Source organism: Crinia signifera, chromosome 1 (genome assembly GCF_055691185.1).
Source record: "Crinia signifera chromosome 1, ASM5569118v1, whole genome shotgun sequence".
Lineage (NCBI taxonomy): Eukaryota > Metazoa > Chordata > Amphibia > Anura > Myobatrachidae > Crinia > Crinia signifera.
The window spans coordinates 106,060,574-106,073,063 of NC_139217.1; the positions used below are offsets into that span (position 1 = coordinate 106,060,574).

The following is a 12,490-nucleotide window of genomic DNA, read 5'->3' on the forward strand; positions in this document are numbered from 1 at the left end:
CAGCACTTATTTTGGTACTCTTTACCTATCACGGCGCCCACGATCTCCATCGCGGGCGTCGCGGGTAAAGAAATCGCGGGCATCGCGGCCAGTACATTAACGGCCGCGACGCGATCCCCACGATTTCCCATAGGGTTCAATGTTAAATTTAGTGCTGCCCGCGATTTTACATTCAATGCTTCAATGGACGCGATTTGGCCATAGGAATCAATGTTAAATGGGCCACAGAGCCCAAATAGGCACAATTAACACTTAAATGTCCCCCCAAATTTGTAACGCCACCCCACGATCCACGCCAACCCGAAGCGTGGCGAGTGCAGCGGTACGCGTCCTCCGACCTTTTCATACCCCCACTATCCACGTCGGCGTGGAGTTGAGAATAGAATAGTGTGGCGAGCGCAGCGAGCCACCGAGCCCGAAGCGTGGCGAGCGCAGCGGATACCTTCACAGGTAAACGTGGCCCTACGCGGGCTTCACAGGTATCCGCGTCCCCTCGCGGGGCGCGCTGCGCTCGCCACGCTTCGGGCTCGGTGGCTCGCTGCGCTCGCCACACTATTCTATTCTCAACTCCACGCCGACATGGATAGTGGGGGTATGAAAAGGTCGGAGGACGCGTACCGCTGCGCTCTCCACGCTTCGGGTTGGCGTGGATCGTGGGGTGGCGTTACAAATTTGGGGGGACATTTAAGTGTTAATTGTGCCTATTTGGGCTCTGTGGCCCATTTAACATTGATTCCTATGGCCAAATCGCGGCCATTGAAGCATTGAATGTAAAATCGCGGGCAGCACTAAATTTAACATTGAACCCTATGGGAAATCGTGGGGATCGCGGGCATCGCGTCGCGGCCGTTAATGTACTGGCCGCGATGCCCGCAATCCCCACGATGGGCGCCCAACTAAGTAAAGAGTACCCTTATTTTTTATTTGTTTTAGACATCAATTTAGGTATTTTACTTTATATGATTCATCCAGCTGAAATCCATAGAGACCAGACTAAATTTAATCAAAATACAATGTCTAAAAGGCTTGTTTTCATTATGTAGCAGGAACGCATAAATCGGGCAAGAGAGCAAGGATGGAGGAATGTGATTGGCTCTGGGGGAAGTGGAGATATGAAGGTAAATAACCCATTGCTAACTACCTTTTGCATGTTGTCTATTCATGTAATGGAATGTGGGAATTACATTACATTAATCTTTCTCAGGCACCCTATTTTGGGGGAGGTGGTGGTGGAGGGGCAGTACCAGTAGCAGCACAAGTTGCAGTCCGTGCATCCTATGAACATTACCATTCCATATTGGACCAGCTGCAAAACCAGAAGGAGCATATAAAGGCAGCAGAGGAAAGGGAGGCCAAACACAGAGCAGAAATTCACAATCCCGATGCTGCTAATAGGTATGTATTTGACAGAGCTGTATAATGCTGCTCACATTGGCCCAAAATAACTGTGTATAACCCCAAATTTGATGAGCAAATGATCTACAGTACATTGACTTGTGTAGTTTTCAGACCTAAATCTTTGAGGTTCTGGGTTCAGTTCCCATTCATGCTATACTGTATATTGTATGGGGGTGAGGTTTTTATGTTGTCATGTCCAAAAACTTAGCATATGTATTTTCATACATGTGATAGAGGATTTAGATATATGCTCCACTGGGGCAGGAAAGATGCGAATGGCCAAAACGCTACAGCATATGTGTGCGGAAGAGGAGACTGACAAGGGATCCTGGTCACATTGCTAGTTTAAATATTGGAAGCCTGTTTATGGATGTATTTGTGGACAAAGGTGATCTGTCCAATTCCACAGTTCTAATAATTTATCTTGAATTCTAAATATTTTGGTTCATTCTATGTAACTTAACACCTTACTCCATGTCCCTCTACAACTGTAAATAAAAAAAGTAGATTATATAGCTTGGCCTCTGTGTGTGTGTGTGTGTGTGTGTGTGTGTCATTTCACAATAATCAAAATGAGGCTGAAGAACCTCCTTACAATCTCCTCCTGTTATCTATACCTGCAGAGCTGCTGTGCGAGCTGAACCTCCCAATGGACCACAAGCTCATGCTTCCTTCCCTGATGGGGATGCAGTTAGAAAGGAGTTGAACCGATTGGAGGAAGTGTCCAAACAAGCATTTGCAGACAGGTCAGACAATTGTCCCTTTGCATTGTATTGATTTAGATAAGGATATAATAGAGTTCTATTTTAAAGGATAACTATCTACAAAATACATTGTACCCCTAACCTTTTGCACAACACAAATTTCTGTAGAATCCTAGTGGACACTGTATATCATAGGATGAATAACACAGAGGCAGGTCCTTAGGCCCTGCCGTTGCATTAGTCATACCGTAATATACAGTCATTTACTGACCAAAGCACAAGGCACTAGTCCTGCCCCTGTTTCCCCCATTGTTCAGGGAGATTAGTAGTTTCTAATGCCCTTCATAGCTAGGTACTATTTCTTGGCTGTTTGGCAACTATTTTAACTTTATATTTTCATTATTTGTGGACTGTATCCCTTAACTACAGTTGGGGTTGCCTACTGCAGAGTTTTGGACTCGCTGTGGTACATATCGCCCTCAGCTGGCAGTCTGTTCCCAAAGTAGGATTGACTGTGTGGTGGTCCCAGCCAATGATCAATACCACGGGGCAGTAGTTAGAACCAGCAGCAGACTGCATTACAGTCATTCTCCCGAGCAGTGAAATGGAGGTTCAAACAGCAGCAGCCTCTCATAGTGGCAACACACTAGCCACAGAATGGCCAAGGAGCTGTCCTGTGAGGTGGCTGCCCTACCACAGTGTACTGTAGGTACCATCCCTTCAGCACTTCTTCCCAGTCATTGATTAGCAAGCATACCAGAATACACACACCTTAGGAAGCAGGTAAGCAGCAGCTCCCACTACTCATCATCTGGGACGTAATTGTGACATGTATTAGGATGCTGGGCTATCTGTAGACTTGTAATAAAATAAATATGCCCATATTGTACATGGTACCAGCTGCGTGGCAGTAGTAATGCTACATATGTATACAAAATAAATAGTCTTTTGCTATCAGTGCTAACAATGAAATACTGAAAAATTGTGTTTGTAGCAAATAAAATGGTACTTGTGTATTTTGGCGGCGCCCATCGCATACCATAACACATACGATGGTATGCGATGCGACGCGATATCGTACGATAGTGCACGATGGCATACAATTTTGAAATTGTATGCCATTGTACATGGCATACGATGCCATACGATGCGATGCGATGCGATTAAACATTGTATAAGCACCCTAATGGGGGGTATGAAAAGGTCGTAGGACGCGTACCGCCGCCCCTCGCGGGCTCGCTGCGCTCGCCACGCTTCGGGTTCACGTTTATAGTGGGGGGTGGCGTGGGGGTGCATTTAACATTGTAAGCACCCATTTGGGTGCTCAAAAGCACCCTTTAGGGTGCTTATACGATTTTTGGTCGTATAGGGGGTCAAAATCGCGTCGCATCGCATGCCATCGGGTGCATGGCATGCGATGCGATGCGATCTGTTCGTCGTACGACGGACATCGGGGGCGCCGCCAAAATACACAAGTACCAATAAAATCACAGGGCGATGGGGTGGATACAGATTACTCAGCCACTGAACCCACCTTTATTAGCCGTGGATAAATGTTCAGGGCAGGGCATAGGTTATTGTAGCCACACCAATCCCAGTTGGACCCACCCCTACATCCAGTCCAAGTTCTCTCTGGTGTCTCTGCAGCACTTGGTGCCTACTTCATACTTGGCAAATGCCCTTGACACACCCAATTATTCCTATGAACAAGTGTAAATCATAAACCGCAAATCATCCACTGTGGGGGAAGGTTTTGTGCAGCTGTGCAAATCGGAGCATTTGTCACCACCACTAAAATATTCAGCATATTTCAAATTTGACTCTTCCAATAAATAAAATGATCACAAACCCATTTTGGGACAGGGCCTCTTTGAGACATTGCACAGTTGCTTTGCCCGCATTACAAAATACATTTTATAGGTCCCATTGTTCAACCACACTCTAATGTTCTGAATATGCAAGCATTCATGGCAATACAAAACATAGCTGATATGGGCTGATACTTGCCAATTTTTTACTGTTAATGAAATGTCTTAGATGGTGCAACATTGTCATTACTGTGTTACAGACATCGAGGACATGCAGCTGCTGAAAGAGCAAGACAGGTGGAGGAATTCTGGCAGCGGAAGCAAGAAGCTATGCAAAACAAAGCGCGTGCAGAGGGACACATGGTATGGAATTTGGTTTATGAGAGTGACTGTGATTTAAGGAGAACCTTTTACCCTTTGAGAAGATTATGGTATATTATATAATGTTCTATGCACTTCATGAATAAAACTAAGTCCCAGCACACACTGTATGCAGATGTACAGATTCTGCACAAGTGTTGCTTGTCTGGCAGTTATTTGTCCTCTCTTCCTGGCGGTTGCTTTATAGGTCACTGCTCAACCTGCCCCAGCAAAATAAAAGCGGGAGGACAGAAAGATGTAGCAAAATACGTACTGCACTTGTCAATTTACTCCACTCTAGCAAAGGTGTGGCACTTGTTCCCCTGCAATGCTGTGGGAACGTTTCAATATTTTTTTTTTATCTTGTTGTAGTCCTGATGACCATATGATAAAAATATCGGAACGTTGATAATCCAAGCTTGAGAACCTTATTCTGTCATATGTATGTTACCATAATTTGATTTTCAGACTATTTTATATATAGTAGTATTTCCCAAATTGTATCTGTAAAGGACCCTGGTATTTTTAAATTTTTTGCTTCTAGAAATCTCCAGTGATCTTGCTCACATAACAATTTGTGCTGATGTGCTAACTTGTGGCAATCTAAGCCACACTGTAACATTCTGTGTGCTGAAGCCTGCGTTCACCTACTAACTAAATAAGGAAAGCTTGAGGCTGCTGTGGGCTACAACATTGTAGTGTGGAAGGTAGAGGGAACCTCATATAGCCGTAACAGTGAAAGGGTTGGTGGTCAATCCTGTATAATTCATACTCTTGTATGATCTTGTAGCTCTGAATCACTATCCTAACAGAGGCAAATAATAAATCTACTACAAAATGAAGCAAAAACGTTGACCGCAACCTCCAGGCCGCATTGGGTTCGCTATCACTGAAAACTCCTTTGTTTATGTTCCGATCAATATCATGTTACCAGTTTTAATTGTCCAGCCAGCGGACCTCTAACTATTATTGGGCTTTCATTGGGCGTTTATTTGTAAATGTAGAGACTCTGCAAGTGAACAGCTTATAGTCGCTGATGTTAATTTTATAAAGAAAATCCCATGTTCAGTCCTGAATGTTTCTGCTGTTTGTTTTAGTGTGTGGCACCCATTCTACCATTGTTTTAGTGTTTCCATTAAATGTCTGCCCATAACCTATGACAAAGCTACAATTACTCCGTTCTATTCAGCCTACCTTATTTCCTCACCATCCACACTATGCAAGCACTATAGTCTGTGCGTACAGAATGAATAAACCAATACATCTGTACATCTGCTGCATACAGAACAAGCAAGTTCTGGTAAGAGACAATTGTTTTTGAAACACCCTGTGATGTAGCCCCAGCCATTCTTACACTTCATACATTAAATGATGAACAGGACGCTCTGTACAGCCTGGCAGCTACCTATGGAAGCAGGCCAATCTCTACGGCAGGAGGGAAGGCCCAACACAAAGAAAAACAGGTAGGCTTCCCGCATGCCTGCAACACTTGCCATGATCATATCCTCTCCATGCATGTTTCCTGCATATTTTACATAACGTTGTCAGGAAAGCTTTAACCTACTGCTTGAGGGACTGCAGTACTTCCTAGCTGTGAACATGCTAACACAACTAAACGCCTACACATATGTGCTGTGCTCTGTCCTTGGAAACTGCTCTGTGCCTTCAGCCATGCAGTCTACCCTAATCCTGCAGCTGACTGGTAACTGTCATGTGTCATTTTGTGTAACCCTTTGCTTGTGAATGATTCATGCATCTGTAGTTAACATAATGCACTGCAATTTGTTTCTGCTACGGTCTATTGTAATAGTAAAAATAAAGTGGTTTGTGTTGTTGAAATGCTACTATATATGTCTGCATATGACATACACTTTAAGTATGCTATTACAAATAGTCATTTTCATATGGGGGATCATTGAGAAGGTTCCATATTTCAGGACTTAGTACATAGTACTATTTGTGGAACAGGACACATTTAATATGGTTTTGCTGCTCAAGTGGCAGCAAGTTGCATTAAAATTTATAGAGATACTTGTGCATGTATTATATAAATACTAAAGTTCTGTCTCCACTGGTTACTCCTTAGATATCACTAGTGTTCCCACTTAGTACATGCAAGGTCTCCTCTACCTAATTCACTAACAAATGTGAGCATGAGACCCTGACTATGTCCTATGGGCATCAACAGCTAAGTGGGGCTTCAGGTTACTGCTAGCTCCCTTCTAAATCCGGGTATGGATCATTAGGTCTCCACCAGTTAGGTCGACAAGCATAAGGTCGATATGGGCAAGGTAAACAGTCAAAAGGTCGACATGGATACTGGAACATAGCATCGCGTCCCCTCGCATGCCTCGATGCGCTCGCCATTCTATTTTATTCTCCCACCACTCCCTAGTGGATGGTAGGGCATAAAATACCGCCTGTTGGCACGTCAGCTCAAAAAAACAGTGAAAAACCCCATGTCGACCTAGACCAGTGGTTCCCAAACTTTTTCGCTTCAAAGCACCCTTTGGGTCTCAGATTTTTTTCAAGGCACCCTCAAACTAAAATAATTACCGATAATTATTATTAATAATAATCCTGGTTCCAAAAACATGTGGGGGTGCCCTGTATTTTGGAATAAGTGAACCATTCAGTGTACCCAGTGCTGTCTCTGTGTGCGTCAGTGTGCCCGGTGCTGTCGCTGCCTGTGTGTGCATCAGTGTGCCCGGTGATGTCGCTGTGTGCGCCAGTGTGCCCAGTGCTGTCGCTATGTGTGCGTCAGTGTGCCCGGTGCTGTCTCTGTGTGTGCGTCAGTATGCCCGGTGCTGTCTCTGTGTGTGCATCAGTGTGCCCGGTGCTGTCTCTGTGTGTGCATCAGTGTGCCCGGTGCTGTCTCTGTGTGTGCATCAGTGTGCCCGGTGCTGTCTCTGTGTGTGTGTGTGCATTAGTGTGACCAGTCCTGTCTCTGTGTGTGTCAGTGTGCCTGTTGCTGTCTCTGTGCTTCAGTGCAACAAGTCCTGTCTCTCTCTGTGTGTTTCAGTGTGCCCGGTTCTGTCTTTGTGTATAGGTGCCAGTGTGCTCAGTGCTGTCCATGTAAAGGTGCCAGTGTGTCTGGTACTGTGAGCATATGTCTGCACACGGCTGGCATGGAACAGGCCGGCCGGGTGTATTGTGTAACCCCAGCCCGGAGTGTCCTTACCTGCTCCCCAGCGACTGCTGCATCTCTACTTAGCTCATCCCTGCAGCATGTGGCACAGGGGGCACTGCCAGGGCTGCTGCATCCCTGCCAGACCAACACACTGATCTGTGCGAGTCCTGTGCCCGCACACCAGGCCACATCTACCTGCAGGCAGAAGGAGGAAAGATGCAGCCTCCATCTAGCTGCCGCCTCTGAGTCTGTCTCCCAACCAGTGCCCTGGGTCCTCAGCACTGAGAGCGGAACCTAAGCCGTCAGTCAGCAGAAAGAGTCTCTCTGAATACCTGCTCCCTCCCTTCTTCGGCGCAGCCGCGCAGCTCACCCGCACTGACAACGGAGTAATCCGGGTCCCCGGCACGGAGGTCAGCCGGGTCACCCTGCTGACCTCTACGCAGGGGACCTGGCTCACTCCGCTGTCAGTGCGGGTGAACTGTGCAGCAGCGCTAAAGAAGGGAGGGAGCAGGTATTCAGAGAGACTGTTTCTGCTGACTGACGGCTTAGGGTTCCCCCCTGCATCCATCCCTGCACCCAGCCCATCCTCTCACCACCACCTGATTCCGGTCACTGATACTGTAGGTTACCGCCCGCCATTAGTTAACTGCACATCCACCCCACCCCCGGCACCTGCTTTCTCTGCTCAGTCATTGCCCGGCCCACTCAGGAAAGATATGCGGCTGCCAGGCTTCCTTTCTAGGGCTATCTGTCGCGGCACCCCCGGGACAGCGCTACGGCACCCCAGGGAGCCGCGGCGCACAGTTTGGGAACCACTGACCTAGACCCATGTCGACCCAATGCTTGTCGACCTAATTACTGTATTCCCTAGATCCATGATTCCAAAGATGATCATGGCTTATAAGTGGTATCAGCCCCTTTGCACCGGTTCATAAGTGGCGGTCATTCTTCCAAATCCGAAAACCTGTATTAGATATACTGTACTGCATGCAAAATGTTTATAATTTCTCGAAGGGTTACAAAGGAAACATGTTTATTTGATTCCTGTAGATCAAGTGTTGCTAATCTATTAAAGTCCTGACCATAAGACGTTATGCATGCCATGCAAATACAAACCTTTTGCATTATATTTTAAGTACTTTATGTGGTCGCAAATTTATTTGGTCGTATTCATACATATGCTCCTGCTTGGTAGCAAAATAAATAAAAGATGAGATAACAACAAGGTATTTCTAAAAGTAACAGGAAAGCTAGTATTGTGTTATTATTGGGGAGGAATGATGTACTAGTCAAACAGGAACGATATTGTGTAAGTAGAGCATTGCAGTGCAACCTATGCAGAGGTTGTGTATATATTCGCATAGATTTGGTGGTCCTTAGCTGTAAGATCATGCCAATTCCAGAAGAATGTCTTTCCATTGATCTCAACAAGAGCCCGAACAACAGTACTATCTTCTGGCTCTATGCCCAGCAGACATTCTCCAGGTCTGTGGAGATTAAGGGCTATTTCACACGCTCCAGCTCCTGCCGGGTGGCGAAACCCTGCACGGCCAGGAAGCCATGCCCAATACAGCAGTTTACAATGGTAGGGATGGACACAGCGGGGTTTCGCCGCCCGGCAGGAGCCGGAGCGTGTTAAATAGCCCTAACTGTTCCATAGGTGTCTAATGACCGTATATATGATGCAAACATGTCTGTTTGTTTGTGGTGTAGGAATATTTGGCAAGGCTCAGGCAAATCAGGCTCCAGAATTTCAATGAACGACAGCAAATCAAAGCCAAGCTTCGTGGGGAAAAGGTAAGGACAAGATTGATATGTGATGCAGCGTATGTCGGCAGCAAAATATACATGCTTACAGATGTGTTAGTATAATACGTAACCTGTATATCTTTAATGTGTTGTCATGGAGTATCTTACATTGACCAGCACTCTTCTTGTATCTTATACAACTTGGTTAAGTATCATGGATAAATTTCAGTATGTGATTTATCTATTCTGCATATGTTTATACGAAAACATTGGAGCAATGGGGCCTAATTCAGCATTGGTCACTTATCGGAGAATTTTAAATCCGTTCGATTAGTGAATGACTGCGCATGCATGGCAGCAATTGGTAAATATCCATAAGCCTAGAAGTAGCAGTTTGATTGACAGGAAGCTGGTGTATAGTGGTGGAAACATGGGATTTCTGGGTGTGTTTGTGATGGTGCATGCTGCCCAATCATTTTTCGGGTGGGTCACTATTGTCAGTGATGACAATAGAGCTGGGCAGGGGAGCCAGGAGCTGAGCTGCAAAAGTGAAAAAATCCATATAAATCAATAGGAAGCCACTGATTGGCTGAGAGCTCTCTCAGCCAATCAGCGGCTTCTCATTTGGGTGTGGCCGCTGATTAGCTGAGAGAGCTCTCAGCCAAAGTGAAAAAATCCATATAAATCAATAGGAAGCCACTGATTGGCTGAGAGCTCTCTCAGCCAATCAGCGGCTTCTCATTTGGGTGTGGCCGCTGATTAGCTGAGAGAGCTCTCAGCCAATCAGTGGCTGCCCATTCATTTGTATTTTTTTTGTTGTTGTTTTTTTGCTAAACTTGCCGCCTGGCTCCCCCTGCCCACCTCTGTGTCCACTTGCTGCCTGTCTGCGTTCCCCGCCCGCCTCTTCATCACCCGGACGGCTCCCAGCAAAACAGACTAGTGTTCAGCTCTGCAATGTTCCTCAGTTTAATTTAGGCCATTTCAAATAAATGTCAGAGTGGTTTCTATGGTCCAGTGCAGGTTTTTTCAATGAAGCATTTTTTTCAAATAACTGACTCTGACTTAAGGGCCCCATACATCAGCAATTAATTGTGGCAATTTTCAGATATGGAGATGATTGCGACAATTAATTTTAGATGTGTGGGCTCCCCCTTTTGGCAATCCCAATCAAAATCGCCAATCGATTGCTTAATCAGGTTTTTAAACATGTTTAATAATCTGGTATTATCTGCAGATCTTTTTTATATGTGTGGGCATTCCCAATTCATCTTCTTCATCTATTTACATTATGAACAGCTGAAATGACAATCGATTGGGCAATTTCCAGATATGAAGATGCAATCTTTAGATGGAAAAATCTGCCGATCACTGAAATAAATCTGTAATGTGTGGGCAAAGTCAGATAGATTGTAAAATCCATTTATCTGGCCAAAAAATCCCTGGATCTGGAAATCCATAAATTGTGATTTCTGATGTATGGGGCCCATTAGTCACTGACCTTACCAAATGATCAACCTTTTCTCACCTGCAAGTTCCTAAATGCACCTATTGGGTATTTCTACTTACAGGGAGAAGGAGGTGTACCAAACCGCAAAGAGAGTAATGAGGAAGCTGAGCTGAGAAGGAAAAAAATTGAAGCTTTAAAGGTAATATTAAAATGCAACAAACAATCATTCTTGATTATTTTTTAAAGTGTTGGATAAAGTGCTTCAGTTCAGTCATTTAGACTGCCTCTGAATGTAGCCTTAGGTAGTAATTGAAGTTGTCCCATTGTATTTAGTCTGGTTGAAAAAAAACGGGACGGCTTTGATCTTTAATGTTAAATTGCAGACGTTTTGCTCTTTTCCGCTGAGTAAAATCCGGTCAAAAATGCCAGCAATTTCGATGATCGCCAATCCACTGGATTTTCACCTAGTTGAAAAATCATCACTCACTGAATAGGTCGAATTGAAATTGGACCTAAAAATAAAGTCTTTAGGTTCGTATGCGATATATTGCATGTGGTCCATTTGAATGCAATTTATCACATGCAATCCAAGTCCTCGCTGCTGGGAGGCTGTCCAAATTGGTGGTCAGACGTGCAGCAGGTCCGATCTCTAATCAGATGTGCATGGGACCGTGCATCGGATCTTATGTGAAACACATGTGAATTTGGCCACTTTTCATCCGATTTCTAATCCATCAGAATCGGATAAAAAGTTGCCAAATCGAGCTAGTGTATGAAAATTAAATTGTCCATTTTTTTGCATAGGCAAAAACTTTGGCACCAATTACCCCCTAAGTCTAATGGAGCCCATATATCTAGCAAGTTTTGAGGCAATTCTCTGTTTTGCTGATGACTGGATCGGGGAAATTCAAATGTTTGAAATCCTCAGTTCGGCATTTTGGACCAAATCAGGGATATACTGTATAACATGCAGATTTTTTGCTGATTCCGTGATAGTTTGTGGATTTTTGATGTCAGTGCATCATATCATCGGATCAGCAGCCCTATGATTCATTGTTTATGAAATTGAATTCGGAATCTATCACATTTCTCTCAAGCCAGTAATCATTATCTTGTCGCTGCATTTTTTGTCATTTGTTTTCCCCCCATTATTTATTTTCATATGTTATTAATCAGACGATAAGCATAGACCAAATGCAGTATTTCCAGTTTATATGCCTTCCTGCAGGCCCAAGCTAATGCACAAGCAGCTGTTATAAAAGAGGAGCTTGAGCGGAAGAGAAGGGAAGCTGATGAGCGGGAAAAGCGAGCCTGGGAGGAACATGTAAGCAGTATTTAGTATTAGAAGTTATTGCCAATTTCATTGGCCTGTGCAGCATCCTTTAGTACTCATCTGCTGTATTCTAACAGAGAAACTTTTTCCAGACTTAACAATATTTTCTTTTTCTGAAGGGTAAATTCCTAGGTACTTGTGTATTTGCAGGTTGCCCACTAAGCTATTTGCTTAGTGGGCTATTCTGCGTAGTGAAAGCGCAGCTCGCCACCGTAGCAACATGGATAGTGGGGGGGTATGCAATGGTCGGGAGAACACGTAACCACGTCCCCTCGTGGGGCTCGCTGCGCTCGCCATGCTACGGTGTGACGTGGATAGTGAGGGTGTGCATGGGTGCTTTTAAAATGAAGTACCATCACATCTCATCTCATCGCATGGGTGCTTATACAATGAAAAATAGCATCGCAAATGGCATGCGATGCGATCTGCGGAAATTAACTAAGGAAAATTGCATCGCATTGCACAGCAAAATTGCATGCAATGTGGTTTTCCTACAGTGCCGTACGTATGTAAATTGGGCGCCCTGCAAATACACAAGTAGAAATTAATGATCCACCCAAA

At 44.7% G+C, this 12,490-nt stretch overlaps 1 protein-coding gene across 5 annotated transcripts in view; it reads left to right on the forward strand.

Annotated features, from left to right (window-relative positions):
• The window catches only part of NEK1 (NIMA related kinase 1), a 74,028-nt gene that overhangs the window by 34,175 nt on the left and 27,363 nt on the right, over positions 1–12,490 (forward strand). For 2 of the 5 annotated variants that reach the window (XM_083170996.1, XM_083171007.1), the window contains 8 exons: positions 1,047–1,118; positions 1,205–1,395; positions 2,022–2,144; positions 4,171–4,273; positions 5,650–5,733; positions 9,114–9,197; positions 10,718–10,795; positions 11,825–11,920. In XM_083170996.1, coding sequence (XP_083027122.1) covers positions 1,047–1,118; positions 1,205–1,395; positions 2,022–2,144; positions 4,171–4,273; positions 5,650–5,733; positions 9,114–9,197; positions 10,718–10,795; positions 11,825–11,920 — 831 coding nt within the window. Of the gene's footprint in view, positions 1–1,043; positions 1,119–1,204; positions 1,396–2,021; positions 2,145–4,170; positions 4,274–5,649; positions 5,734–9,113; positions 9,198–10,717; positions 10,796–11,824; positions 11,921–12,490 lie in introns of all 5 variants that reach the window. The other 3 variants (XM_083170991.1, XM_083171003.1, XM_083171011.1) reach the window with 2 other exon arrangements.